General features: G+C 43.9%; 1 protein-coding gene across 1 annotated transcript in view; it reads left to right on the plus strand.

Annotated features, from left to right (window-relative positions):
• Positions 1–15,816, plus strand: part of F13A1 (coagulation factor XIII A chain) — a 178,063-nt gene that overhangs the window by 116,929 nt on the left and 45,318 nt on the right. The window contains exon 9 of the mRNA XM_033935263.1: positions 12,954–13,057. Coding sequence (XP_033791154.1) covers positions 12,954–13,057 — 104 coding nt within the window. The remainder of the gene's footprint in view (positions 1–12,953; positions 13,058–15,816) is intronic.

Below are 15,816 nucleotides of genomic sequence, written 5' to 3' on the forward strand. Positions count from 1 at the left end.
AAACATTGTAGACCATTGTGGCATACAAATAAACAGATCCATACATAGTTATCAGCAAAAGACATTTAAGCATGCACTAACCAATACACCTAGTAACCTCTGTCACTGATGATAAGCACATTGCATACACTCCAGGGAACTGTGCACAGAAATAATACAACATAGTAAACAGAACAGTATTTGCAGTATTTGGAAATACAGTCAAACCTTGGTTTGCGATCATAATTCGTTCCAGAAGCATGTTTGTAATCCAAAGCACTCGTATATCAAAGCAAATTTCCCCATTGGAAATAATGGAAACTCAGACAATTCATTCCACAACCCCAAAACTTTAATACAAAATACTATACGTACTTGTACTGCAAGACCTCTCTCATTTAGAACAGTCACTACACTCCTGCAGCGTCAGAGAGAGAACCATCAGCTCAGTTATAATGATGTGACGCATGTATACTGTATCTACTCGTATTGCAAGACATTGCTTGTATATCAAGTTAAAATTTAATAAAATGATTTGCTTGTCTTGCAAAATACTTGCAAACCGAGTTACTTGCAAGTAGATGCATCTACACATACTTTAAACACATAACAAAAATATTAAGTAATATTATTATTTTGTGGAATGGGGGAATAAGAAAACTGCTGGACACAAGTGTAAGGGAGGGAAGGAAGATGCTAGACTAGAGTGCAGAGATGCCATAGAAGGCCCATCCCAAAGAGTGAAACATACCACCCTCATGGAAACAAGAAGTTGTGTCAGAGAAGGTAGGGATGTATCCCAGGGAAGGCTGATGCCCTGAGGCAGCCCTAATTTAATTGCAACAGTGATCAAGGCAAGTTAGAAGGACCACAGGGAGGGTGAGGGAGCGGCCCTAATATTTACAACTTTGAACAATCGACTAATAGATCGCAAAGGCAATGTGAGTTGACCACGGAGCCCATCCCGGGCTCCGCGATACACTTGCATTGCCTTTGCATTCTCCCTGTTCCCCAAATAAGAACATAAGAATTCCCGCTGCTGGGTCAGACCAGTGGTCCATCATGCCCAGCAGTCCGCTCAAGCGGCAGCCCTCTGGTCAAAGACCAGCACCCTAACTGAGACTAGCCCTACCAGCATACGCCCTTGTTCACCAGAAACTTGTCTAACTTTGTCTTGAATCTTTGGAGGGTGTTTTCCCCTATGACAGACTCCGGAAGAGCTTTCCAGTTTTCTACCACTCTCTGGGTGAAGAAGAACTTCCTTATGTTTGTATGGAATCTATCCCCTTTCAATTTTACAGAGTGCCCTCTCGTTCTCCCTACCTTGGAGAGGGTGAACAACCTGTCCTTTTCTACTAATTCTATCCCCTTCAGTACCTTGAATGTTTCGATCATGTCCCCTCTCAATCTCCTCTGTTCGAGGGAGAAGAGGTCCAGTTTCTCTAATCTTTTGCTGTACGGCAGCTCCTCCAACCCCTTGAGCATCTTAGTGGCTCTTCTCTGGACCCTTTCGAGTAGTGCCGTGTCCTTCTTCATGTACGGTGATCAGTGCTGTACGCAGTACTCCAGGTGAGGGCGCGCCATGGCCCGGTACAGCGGCATGATAATCTTCTCCAATCTATTCGAGATCCCCTTCTTTATCATTCCTAGCATTTTGTTTGCCCTTTTTGCCGCCACCACACATTGCGTGGACGGCTTCATCGACTTGTCGATCAGAACTCCCAAGTCCCTTTCCTGGACAGAATTGAAATGTGTGTGGGGGGGAAGGCTGCTGGCATGTTGCGGTGTCGAGAAACAGGGAGAACGGCAGCAATTGCGGTGTCGGCAGTGGCTTGGGAGTCTGTTCCCAGATGACAGCCCCGGCGGTGGATTGGGGAGAAAGAAAGGGGAGACAGAAAGACAAGAAGACAGACAGGGAGACAGAAAGAAAGAAAGGGGGGCATGGAGACAGAAAGAAAGAAAGGGGGGCATGGAGACAGAAAGAAAGAAAGGGGGCAGGGAGAGAGAAAGAAAGTAAGAAAGGGGGCAGGGAGACAGAAAGACAGACAGAGAGAAAAAGAAAGAAAGGGGGCAGGGAGACAGAAAGAAAGAAAGGGGAGGGGCAGGGAGAGAGGAAGAAAAAGTTGGGGGACCGAATGGAGTGTGTCAGGTGGCAGGGGGCAAGGCAGGGAGAGAGAAAGAAAAAGTTGGACTCATGGAAGGACAGAAATGTTGGTTGGGGAATAGAATGAGGTCTGGAGGAGATGAAGCATGCAGGAGGCAAAAAGAAGAGAAGAAATATTTGATTTACAGTCAGAAGAAGAAAGTGCAACCAGAGACTCTTGATATCACCAGACAACAAAGGTAGGAAAAATGATTTTATTTTCAATTTAGTGATCAAAATGTGTCCGTTTTGACAATTTATGTCTGCTGTCTATATTTTGCACTATGGCCCCCTTTTACTAAACTGCAGTAGCAGATTTTAGCGCAGGGAGCCTATGAGCGTCGAGAGCAGCACTGGGCATTCAGTGCAGCTCCCTGCGCTAAAAAAACACTATCACGGTTTAGTAAAAAGGGAGGGGGGTATATTTGTCTATTTTTGTATAATTGTTACTGAGGTAACATTGCATATTTTAAAGTCATCTGCCTTGACCTCTTTGAAAAAAAAACCCGAATATAAATGATAATTAACATTTTCTCTGTGTACAGTGTGCTTTGTGTTTTTTAAAATTTTATTGTCGGTAGATCATTTTGACTTGGTCATTTTAAAAGTAGCTCACAAGCCCAAAAAGTGTGGGCACCCCTGGCCTAGACTAAGGGCTCCTTTTACGAAGGCAAGGTAGCAGTTTAACGTGCGTAATAGCATGCGCTAAAACGCTGGCCGCGCTAGCCCCTACCGCCTCCTCTTGATCAGGTGGTAGTTTTCCGGCTAGCGCAGGGGTAGCGTGTGATTAAAAGTCACGCGCGTTAAAGCCGCTACCACGGCTTTGTAAAAGGAGCTCTAAGAGCTATGTTGGGGGAGAGGGGAGAGAGAGACACACTAATCACTTCAGAGACAGGAGGTTGCTGGTTGCTGTAGCATTTCCCAACTCTTCAGGCCATGTATGAAACTGACTTATTCCGGTTCTGGTCCCAAAACCACCTTGCACACACTCTGTCGCCTCTCAGATATCTGGAGACAGTCTCTTTAGGAAGAAAAACGCTCAGGCTTGTCCCAAGGAGATTGTCTATTTATTATCAGTTTCCCATTCAGTTTTATAGTATTTTACATGGGTCAGTATTGCCAACATATGATGTGAGTACAAGTCATATTTGGTAACAGGATACATAAAAGCTACAAAAAAAAAGGTAACAAGCACAAGGAAAAGGGGGGGGGGGGGTGGAGCACAACTATGGCATATAACATTGTGCTTTTTTTCTAAAGTCTAAAGTTGCTTTCTTAGCAAAAGCTTCTTATCTAAATAAGAAGCAGAATCGCTCGACCAGAACATAGCTGTAGGGAGTTCAGCACATGGGGAGGAACGACATTGGCACAAGCAGCTAACTTCAGAACAGGAAGAGAAAATGACCTTGTTCTTGCTTAGCAAAGTAAAGTTTCTTATCAAAGTGAAAGTTTTTGCATTTCAGCACAAGCCTGAACAGAGACAATTACTTACAAGGAATATATGTGCCCCTTCAATGTACCCCCCAGAGATTTTGAAATGGACATTTTATTGTTAAATAGTAACTAACTAGGCAACATGCGTAACAAATACAGGTCACTGAAACTGGCATACTTGGCATGATCTGTTATACAGTGGTACCTTGGTTTACGAGCATAATTCGTTCCAGAAGCATGCTCGTAAACCAAAACACTCATATATCAAAGCAACTTTTCCCATAAGAGTTAGTGTAAACTAGAACAATTCGTTCCACATCCCCAAAAACTTAATTACCATTAGCGACGCCTCCACCGCTGCCTCTGCCACAGACCTATCCACGCGGTTCCTCCAGTTCTCCTCCTCTGCTGCTGTTCGCTGCCTCTCACTGTGGGTTGTGCGGGTGGTGCTGGCTCTATGCAAACCGCCGCCGCCGCCACAGAGCCCGACTAGGCACCATTGGCTCTGCTGCACCCGGACGCTGCCCCCCCCCCCCCCAGGATGCCACTACCCCCTCTGCCAGGACTCTCAGGTGCTGGCTCACTCCTACCGGAAGCACCCCGACTCCCATGCTCCACCTGAGGCCACCGGCGCTGCTATCACCTCATCCCCCCCCCTCCCTGACTGGCCCTGTCCTTACCCCTGCACCGCCGGTGATAGAAAGTGCCTGCTGCCGGTCTGCTGCTGAGCCTTGAGCATCTGCGCATGCTCAGGCCTTCTGGATCTCACCCTCTCCGAGATTCTCATGAGATCTCGAGTCTCATGAGAATCTCGATGAGAGTGAGATCCAGAAGGCCTTGAGCATGCGCAGATGTTCAAGGCTCAGCAGCAGACTGGTGGCAGGCACTTTCTAACTCCGGTGGCACACGGGTAAGGACAGGGCCGGTCAGTAGATGGGGAGGAGACGATCGTGAAGGGAGGGAGCAGCGCCGGTGGCCTCAGGGGGAGCAATACTGTTGGTTCCCGCGGTCGGGTCGGGTTGGGTGGGGGCTTGCAAATCGAGTCAATGCTCGATTTGCGAGTTACAGTTTGCTCGAGTGTTTTGCTCGTCTTGCAAAACACTCGCAAACCGTGTTACTCATAAATCGAGGTTTGACTGTATTTCAGTCTCATATAAACTTAACCCTTGACAGGTGGTGAGTCATTCTTACAAACTGAGTGAAAATGAACAGTGACACTTAGACGGGGCCAATTTAGAAGAACAGGAGACCCCAGCAAAAGTTGCCATTAGTAACCAATACATTTTCATCTTTTCTCTGGGAAAATGAAAGATGAAATCTGATTGGTCATATCCCACCCGTCCTCAGCCACTCTGCCCTTCTCCCTCACAGACACCCACCCACACATACTCCATGTGTCCTCTACCCTTCTCTCAGACACATCCCATGTGCCCTTAGCCATGCTGCCCTTTTCTCTCTCAGACCCCCTCTAGTAGTGATGCAGTTACATTACAATTTAAATTTTACAATTAAATGTATGAGATGTTATAATCACAGTCAGATGTTTCAATAGGTTTCTCCTTCAATTCACACCAACACTGAGGTTAAACATTTTAAATATTTGCATTTATTTGTTGCAACCTAAAAAAAACCAAAAACAAATAACAATTGAGGGTGAAAGAAAACTAAATAAGTATGTCCAACAATTGTTGTTATCAGGTGTTGTTTAAACAAAATAAATTAAATTTACATATAAATGAATAGAAAAGTTAATTTACCATTCACATGTGATCATGTTTACATTGATAACATCATTATAGTTAATATTCAAACCTCAAATAAACATGTCATGCCTTGTTATTCGCTGAATGTCCAGCCTTCTTACAGTGTAAACCGCCTAGAAGTCACCTGACTATGGCGGTATAGAAAAATAAAGTTATTATTATTATTATTATTTCAGCTTAATACCAAATTTGTTCTAGGATATCCAAAACCACAGGAAAGAATTTGACTAGGTGACTCTTACAACTAGAGAGTGTTTCTCAGTCCCAAAGTTCAATAAAATACAAAAAGGGACTGATTCTATAAATGGGCATCCCGGTTGTAGGTGACAGTAGGTGTCCTACCACCGTCTGGCAGCCATTCGGGATGCACGTTTTTAGAAAAAAGCTCCCGGAGGCAGGCAGCCTATACTGTAGCGTTTGTCACGGGTCTAGGGAGACGCATAGGGACACCTAAGCTCACTTAAGGCTGGACATGGACGTGATTTTGCCCGGAAGTGGCCTTGGGTGAGTTTAAGCGGCCCTAGGTATCTCCCTAGAGCCGCAACAGATGCCTAAAATGTAGGCCTACATTTCTAATCTAATCTACAATTTGTAAGTCGCTCTATGCCTAAGTAGGTTCAAGGCAACGTACAATTCAAGTGAAGGTAGAAGAAAGAGAGCAGGGAGAGGAGATAGAAGCAGGAGGGAAGAGGGGGGATAACGGTCTTCTAATTGGATGGTAATGATGATTTCAAATCCTAAAAGTAGACATGGCCAGCTGAGCTGATCGCAAGGGAAAATACCCCTGCTGCAATCTGCTCAGCTGGCTGCAGCAGCGGTCCCCCTAAACCAAACCCCCTAAATCAGCAGGAGGGATACCTACTCCCTCCTGCTGCTGGCCTCCCCAAACTGCTGACACCCTCCATAGTAGATAGGCAGGAGGTATGCCCACGCCCTCCTGCCATTGGCCTCCCCAAACCACCAACACCTCCCAATTGTCAACACCTCCTAAACCCTCAACACCCCACCCCAGCATCCCCAACATCCCCAAAACCCCCAATGCCCCACCCCGACATCCCCCAAACTTCAACACCCCACCCCGATACTCCTAAACCCATCCCGACACCCGACACCCCCCCCATACCTTTCAGAAGTAAGGAGGGCCAGAGGGATGCCTACTTCCTACAGCCACCAGACCTGCCTCTTTAAATCGGTGGGCCTTCCCCTCTCCAGTGCATCCTGGGATGCACTAGGTATGGCCTAAAACTGCATATCTCCCTCCCCTCCACCCATATGCACAATGTTTCCCTCACCTCCAACCCATGTCTATTTCACCCTCTCTTCCAACACACCCTCTCTCCTTCCCCCTACACCCTTATGTCCATATCTCCCTCTCTCACCACTCTCAGCCATCCAGCAACATATTTCTTTCTTTCTTTCCCTCCCCCCCAACCCCAACCACACTCATTCTTCCATCAACGAATCAGCGGCAATTCCTACAGCTGCCTGCCGCTAACTTGGAAGCCTCTCCTCTGCCACGTCCCACCTGAGCAAAAACAGGAAGTTCTGACAGAAGGTGGGACACGTCAGAGGAGAGGCCGATTGAAGGAAGACAGAGAGAGAAGTGCAGGAGAATTGCAGGAGCATCAGCAACGGCTGCTCTTTGAACCAGTTGAGTAGGAAGAAGGGTGATAGATCTGCGTGGCACCGCGTACCTCCAACCAGCGATTCACATGCTCCTTGGGGGTATACGTACCATATGTTGGGAACCTCTGCTCTAGTGCCTGCTTTTATGCCGCATATAGGGGATGCAGGTTTTTAATTTGTGGAGGACACCTTGCCTATTATATGAAGCAGCTAAGAGTGCTTCCTACCAATGGCTTAGCGAGGGTAAGTGGTGCTTGATGTGGTGGTGCCCCTCCCCAATCCGTCCCGCTTCCCCCTGCCCCGTGTGCGCCCCCGTACTCCTGTACCTTTTACATTTTCCAGGCGAGAGCAACAGCCCAAACTTGCTGCCCATGTCATGTCTGCCATCCCTCTGACATCAGTTCCTAGGCACGGGGCCCAGAACTGACGTCAGACAGAGGTAAAATCTGCTAACCCTGCATATATGTATTGAGGTAGCACTTACTGCACTGTTACCCTTCTTCCTTTGCCTCCTTTTTATCACTTCTAGGCACAAGCCCTTCCTGCTTTCCTTACTTTTTGTTCCTTTTTCTGGTAGTGTTTTTGCTTCCTGGATGGCGAGGTTCAGCTAACGGACTGAGTATTATTGTCTGCTATGACTTCTCATCTAACAGTGTAATAAAATTGTATTCATTAAAAAAAAAAAAAATAGAAAATATGAATAAAAGCCAGAAACACTAGCATAAAATGAAAAAAAAAATATCAACCATATTGTGATATCATTAATTTCATTTTTTGGAATGTTTTAGTCTCGAATGCAGAATGTTGTCTGTTATACTCAGGCTGTCGTATCCAAAACACTGATTGCTTGCATACCAGCACTCCTCTTTGATGACACCCTAGGGAATTATCGAATTATGCACTGGCATAATTCTGTGCATAATTGCTCATAACATGCATAATCACACTAATTTGCATGATTCCCCAGAGTGTGACAAGGAAGGAAAGAAAAGATGTCAGCCTACACAGTTGGAAAGAGGAAATGGTTTCAGTTGAGTAGGCCTGTGAAGCCACAGTAGGGTCACCAGCTTTTTGCATTTGGTAAAGGAGGACACGTGGCCCCGCCCCATTCCACCCCTAGGTCTGCCCCGTTCCTCCTCCCCACCCTAGCCCCATGCAAACCTCGTCTCTTCAGGCCAGGTCTGGAATGCATCTGTGCCTGCGTGCATGCGTGTGACATCATTGCGTCTCATCTGCACATGCGCAGATGCCAGACTCGGCCCCGATCTTACCAGCTTTTCAAAACCTGGACAAAGTGACGGGTTTTGAAAAGCCGTCCGGACACCCGGACAGTCCTCTGAAAAGATGACATGTCCAAATAAATCCGGAGATCTGTTTCAAGGCTGTGGTAGAAGAAGGGTACAAAGGAATCAACTAATGGAAATATGATACCAGTATGTGTCACGTAAGGAAAACTTGTATTGTAAAATCTTGCACTGTAAGGATAACTATGGGAAACTGTAACCTGTAAATTGTATGTTATGTATATTAGCATTAGACCCCCTAGAATGTGTCAAGTTAGGATAAAAACTTGTATCGTAAACTTGTACTGAAATTATGTATGTTTAATCTGTAACCCATTCTGAGCTCTTTGGGGACACCGGGCTAGAAAGCAAACTAAATAAATAAATGGGAGTAGCGAGAGAGAGAGAGAGAAAGATGGTATTCAGGCATTGGTGAAAGGGGAGAGAGAAAGTGATAGGGTTTGGTTTGGGGGAGAGGGAGGGAGACAAAGAACGTGGTGAGATCATGGGGAGAAAAGGTGATGGGATCTGGCTTAGAGTTTGGCCCTGAGAGGAAATGGTAGGGTATGATGATGGAGGGAAGAGAGCTGTGATGTCCAGTTTCAGGAAAGGAGAGAGAGAGAAAGAAGCGAGTAAATATCATAGAGGGGGGAATGTATATGGTAAAATCATTTTCACACCATATATATCAAAATGTCAGGCAGTTTAGAAACATATTTGTGGTATGAATGTGAATATGGCAGCATATACACATTTATTTATTCAATTTCCTATACCGTTCTCCTAGGGGAGCTCAAAACGGTTTACATGAATTTATTCAGGTACTTAAGCATTTTCCTTATCTGTCCTGATGGGCTCACAATCTATCTAATGTACCTGGGGCAATAGGGGGATTAAATGATTTGCCCAGGGTCATAAGGAGCAGCGTGGGTTTGAACCCACAACCTCAGAGTGCTGAGGCTATAGCTTTAACTCTCCCACTGTGCCTGGAGAATTATTTGCTCCCTTTGGGGCTAATATAATGGGTCAAGAGTTAGTAGTAGGCATGCATATGGTATCAGGAATCCTGCTTGGGTGCATTGTACATATCATTTATTTAGTTAGTTAGATAGTTTTATAGCCTGTCCTCACCAGGATCTCAGAACAGTTTACAAGGATACATACAAAGGAGTTTTCAGGATCAATAACACACATGCTACAGGATCAATAATGAGATACATTTGTGTAACGGAAAATTAAGACTTTTTTGATAACACACATGCTTTAGTGAATCTAAGAGTATAGAGTCTCAGAATGATATCTACATGGCTGTAGTAGATAAGAGCACAGTATTGGCTGACAGATTCAAATGCCCTGAGTTACAGTGTGCCAGGTCCCGGTCAGTTAAAGTTTGAGATTAGGAGCAAGTTGGTTCGTGAACAGTAGCATCTTTACTGCCTTCCGGAAGGGCAGTAGGTTGTCAATTTCCCTGATGGCAGGAGGGAGCTGGTTCCTTGCATGCTGTAGAAGTACGATCACTTCTGGGCTATTTCCAGGTAGAGGCAGTTTGCTGGAGGGTTGAACAGCCTGATTTCAAGTTGAAATCAGAGGGGCTGTAGATTGGGAGCTTCCTTGTTACGTAGTTGGGGGGTCATACCATGGAAGCGTTTAAGGCTAGCCTTAGTTGTTTGAAGATGAAGCACTGGTGTATTGGAAGCTAATGGGCCTAGTTCAGTGCGGGAGAGATGTGATCGATGGGGCCAACGTTTTGAGGAAAATGCTAAAAAGATGGCCGCAAGATTCAAATAACATGGTTTCCCCTACATCCTCCATTAATAATGGCTGTCAGAAGGCATTTTCCAGATCAAGAGAAGAACTCCTTTTACCTGCAATCAGATATCGTATGTATTTTAAGATACATCCATTTATACTAAGATATTCAAAAGATTATCAGAAATAATTGGAAGATACTCAAAGACCATCAATGTTTTAAAGACAAAAGACTTGTTATTGCGTACTCCAGAGACCAGAACTTAAAAGAGAAACTTGTACCTTCTTGTTTACCAAATTTGACGACAATAACAATACCAGTTACCAACATTGTCCACACTAGTGGGAAATGCTCTATATGTGTTCATTGCCTTGATGTCACAATTTCACACATCCGAAAACTGGCAAATCATACAAATCACACCATTCCTCTAATTGCAATACATCATGTGTCATTTACATTATTGTATGCCCCTGTCCCTTATTATATGTTGGAAAGAAAATGTTTAATTAAGACTAGAATCATAGAACACCAGGGCAATATCAGTTGTCACATAAGCTCCATTAATACCTCATTGGGAAGATAATAATCACAAAATCAGGATTTGGATTTTTTTTAAATATGTATAAGCGAAAACCCACCTTTTTGATATAGCCTTCAATCTTTAACCCTACTCCTCTGCCCTCCAACCCAGCCTGTTAATTAACCGTTCCCCTTAACTGTACCCATGGCATCCTGTCTTAGCTGTTTAGATTGTAAGCTCTTTTGAGCAGGGACTGTTTTCTTCTTCTTTGTGACTCTGTGCAGCGCTGCATGTGTCTGGCAGCTCTATAGAGATAATTAATAGTAGTAGTAGTATATGCATTCACACCATGCCTTATTCATTTCACATTTTTTTCTACTTACACTTTAGTTGGTACTTTCACTTCTGAAATACATTTTTGGATACATATTCGAGTGTATTTTCCATATTTTACCTGTATTTTTGTAATTTTGTAATTTAATTGTGTTTTTGATATGTACATGTTTATTATATAATATGGTTTTAGTGTCCTCTGATGAAGGCATAGCCTTATGCCGAAATATGGATTCTTGTTGGGATGTATCGTTTTAAACAATAAAGCTAATATATTTGGTGAATACGACATCTCTCTTACCTTCTTCATTGTTTGTTCTTTCACATTAAGGCAAGGTTTTCTCTTTATTTGTTTAATATATTGTGCAAAAAATACATTTATTCCATGAACAAAAGCAAGGTTTATATATATGCAACTGTCATAGCACAGTTTCTGCAGTCTGTAGAGAGTGATTTGCCAGGACTTTACAAGTATTTGTCACAAAAGAAAAAAACTTGCATCATTTTAATTTTTTTCTGTATATAATTCCCTGGGATGTATTTGATTTTTATTCGTTGTACTTCTAAAATAAACATATATACTGTATTGGGACTTTCTTCATATACGTGGAGGGGCATAATCGAAAGAAACGTCTAAGTCCGTTTTCATCCAAGTCGCGAGTCGTCCAAAGCAAAATACACATTAGGACACATTTTTGAAAAATACGTCCAACTTATTTTTTGTTTCGAAAATCGTCTAACTATACGTCCTGCTGATCTGATCGACCAAGCTGCTAAATCGTCCATCTTTATACCACATTTTCGTCCAACTTTTCGTCTAAGTCAAAAACGCCTAGAACAAGCCCTGTTGGACTTGGGAGGGATCTGCAAAGTGATGGACTGAACACCCAGACATGGCACCTAAATAGTGGGGTACCTTACAGGGCACTGCTGTGAACTTCACAAAAAGGGTGCCATGTCATCATCTCACTACAGCTCCACAAACCACCTCCAGAATCCCCTAGACCCACTTATCTACCACCCCAATAGCCCTTATAGCTGCAGGAGCCACTTATATGCCAGTAGAAAAGTGTTTTGGAGGTGTATAGGGGAGTTCACATGTTTCAATAGCAATGCAGTGATTACAGGGACTTATGGGCATGGGTCCTCCTCTCCATGGGTCCCTAATCCACCCCCAAGCCGGCTTAAGATGCCTCTGTGCAGCACGACTAGGCTTTCCTATGCCAGGCTGCCAGGTGATGATGTCCTGGAGGCACAATTTTCAAGTTGTGATTAATATTTTTATAGGGGTGTGAGGGGGTTGGTGATCACTGGGGTAATGTGTGGGGGTCTGTATTTTGTGTTTGCAGTGCTTATCTGGTCACTTTAGGTGGGTTTTTGTGACTTAGACCATGTTTTAAATGGTCTAAATCACAACACTCAAGTTCCGTCGATCCTGGGCTGTATAACTTTCGGTTATACATGCTGTACAACTAAGTCTAAGCCTGCCCATATGCCGCCCAAATCCCGCCTTCGACACTCCTCTTGAAATGCCCCATTTAACTATGGTCGTTCAGCGGCACTATGAAGGCCTAGGTCGTTTAGAAATACGTCCAAAACCCGTTTTTATTATCGGCACTTGGACGTATGGTGACAAGGTTCATCCAACTGGCCCATTTAGGCCAGTTTTTGGACATATTTTTCTTTCAATTATGAGCCCCATATTGTATATGAATATATGTGTTGTATTCCACTCTTGTCGTGCTTTACAGCCAGGAAAGACATGGGCCCACCTTTTAAAGGTATTCATTGATATGCCCAGAAATCCAACACACATAGGATGTCTCTAACTTAAGGCAAAATCAAAGTTTTCTAGGAGAGGGATGGCAACTTTCAACAGTAAACCTTAAAGCTTATTTTAAAAAATGTTTACAATTTAGTTGAATGGAAAACTGATTAAATATCTAACCATCTACCTCTCTGGTGGGTATGTTTTTGCTGTTATAATAAAGTGTCTATCTATTGTATTTGTGCTTTATAATTGGCTAGAGAGCTTTCTCCAGAATGAACCTGCAGGATAAGCAGAGATACCCATATTTATATTTCAAGATGTATTATTTCTATCGGGTCTCGCCCCTAGGAACTATCATTGCTGGAATGAGTGCTGGATGACTCGGCCTGACCTTCCAGTTGGTTTCGGAGGATGGCAAGCTGTAGATGCTACACCTCAAGAAACTAGTGATGGTAACCCTCTTTAAATCAGAATCTCTCTCTAAAGGCACATGTGTTCTCTCTCCCTAATTGATGCCACGAACTGCATGCAATGGTTATAACTCGCTGCATCACAAAGTAGCAGAAAGATTATGATGAGACCATTGGAATAGTTCAACATTTTTCATGCTGTGCAAGGCACATGCAGACATGATGGCCCCAATTCTATAAACGGCACTTAAAACATAATCACCGAGGAACGTGGCGCATAGCACTCGTCAATCTTAAATGAAGTGCCATTTTTAGAATTGTATCTAGAAGTGCCTAAAGTGGACTTAGGTGCCAGTAGGCGCATGAACCTTAGACGCACCCTGTTTATGCCTGGGTTTTCCAAGTTTATTAAAAAATTTGTTATACCACCAAATCAGACTTTTAGGCGGTGTACATCCAATAAAAAAGGAGAAATAAAATACAATTATTAATACAGGACATTAAGTTTCATTTAACAAACAAAGGACGAACAGGAAATAACGGACTAACTGGGACATGAGAAAGGCGGGAAAAACACCAAAAAAGGGGGAAAAACATAAGGATGATCCCTTTGGTTCATAACAAGTGCTACCCAGTCAGGATTTCAAGATATCCATAATAAAAATGAATGAGACACTATTTTTGTAAATGCATATTAGGTGTCTACATGCAAAACACATCTATGATTTTCCCCCTAAGCATGCCATTTTCTGGTAGGCACCTTGGATTAGGTGCCAGCCTGAAAGTGGTAGGTGCCTATGAGTTAGGCATCTACCAACCAATTAATTTTAATTTAAGCCAATTACGATGTACTAATTGCTTGTTATCAGTGATGATTGAGTTATATTAAATAATAAAGTTAGGCGCCTAGAAAGACTAGGCATGCTGATCTAGATGCCTAACTGTAGGCGTCTTTTATAGAATCTGGGCTGATATCAACAACAACAATGCATTATTTCTATAATGCTACCAGGCACACGCAGCGCTGTACATTGTACCTGCAAGAGACGGTCCCTGCTCAGAAGAGCTTACAATCTGACACACACAGAGGGAGCTAAAAGGTGTTGGGGACTATTGAGGGAATGACAGACAGATGTGTTTAAATGCAGCTTCAACTAAGTAGGTTTTTAGTCTGGCTTTGCTATGTGTTTCATAACACATTTTGGCTGCTCTAAACATTCACCCTTCCAAGGTGATGTCCTAGAGGACCTTCTAGAGCAGCGGTCTCAAACACGCGGCCCGCGGGCCGCATGTGGCTCTCCAGGTTTTATTTGCGGCCCGCGTTTTGGAGGCGATCATTCTCTTCCTTTTGGAGCAGCAGCCGGCTCGTTCATTCAAAGCCGCGGGTTGGCGGCTCCTTGCGCTATCCACTCCTATATCAGAAGCCTCTCTGATGTCACAACATCAGAGAGGCTTCAATCGCAGGCACGGATCTCGCAAGAAGCCACCACCTGCGGCTTTGAATGAACGAGCCGGCCAGACACGCTGCTGCTCCAGTGACATACCAAAGGGGGGGGGGCGATCCACTGTTCTCCCTAGAGTGCGGCTCGCGAATCGTCTAGAGCAGTGGTGCCTAACCTGCTTCCCTTCCCTTCTCACTGCTGCCATCGGGGATCAAGCCGGCACCGTGTTCTTTTATCTCCCTGCTTCTCTTCCCTGCGGGGCCGACCAACTCTGGCGGCCCGACGTCAATTCTGACATCGAGAGGACGTTCTGGATAGCCAATCGCTGCCCGGAACGTCCTTTCTGACGTTAGAATTGACGTCGGGCAGCGAGAGTTGGTCGGCCCCGTGCAGAAGAGAAGCAGGGAGATCTCGGCCTATTCCCGATAGCGGCAGCGGCAGCAGCCTATTCCGCGGCAGCGGTGGCATGGGGGAGGGCAGGAAGGAAGGAAGAAAGAAAGAAAGAAGGTGGGGTGGGGACAGGGAGCCAGAAAAAAAGCAAAAAATGGGGCACGGAGGAAGGAAGAAAGAAGGAGGGGGGACAGGGAACCAGAAACAAAGCAAAAAATGGGACACGGAATCAGAGAAAGACAGACATAGAGAAAGAAAGAAAAAGTTTGGGGAGGGAATGAGGTCTGGAGGAGAGGAAGCATACAGGAGGCTGAAAGAAGGGAAGAAGTATTGGATGCACAGTCAGAAGAATAAAGTGCAACCAGAGACTGATGAAATTACCAAACAAAGGTAGGAAAATGATTTTATTTTCAATTTAGTGATTGAAATGTGCCAGTTTTGAGAAAGAAAAGATATTGAACTTTAAATGTGAGTGCTGCAGAAAAAAATAGAGTACTTGGAGGGCCGCAGAAAAAATAGTTAATGTCTTATTAAAGAAATGACAATTTTGCATGAGGTAAAACTCTTTATAGTTTATATATCTTTCCTTTTAACTGTTAAAGGAAAGTTTTATAAACTATAAAGAGTTTTACCTCATGCAAAATTGTCATTTCTTTAATAAGACATTAACTATTTTTTCTGCGGCCCTCCAAGTACCTACAAATCCAAAATGTGGCCCCGCAAAGGGTTTGAGTTTGAGACCACTGTTCTAGAGTAGTATATGTTGTTCAGAGGGCAAATGTACAAAGATTTTTTTTTTCATTTCCTTCTTTGTCAACAACAGAAAACCGCAAGGAAAAGATCAACATAATGAATGTACTTTCACACAGTGATTCTGTGCATGCCCTATAGTATTCCCAAGGAAGTTAAGAATGAAATTAAAGGCTATATTGAATGGAAAAGAGAAGGAAGCAAATAAAGGAGCCAGCT

Source organism: Geotrypetes seraphini, chromosome 2, assembly GCF_902459505.1.
Source record: "Geotrypetes seraphini chromosome 2, aGeoSer1.1, whole genome shotgun sequence".
In the NCBI taxonomy this organism is placed as follows: Eukaryota; Metazoa; Chordata; class Amphibia; order Gymnophiona; family Dermophiidae; genus Geotrypetes; species Geotrypetes seraphini.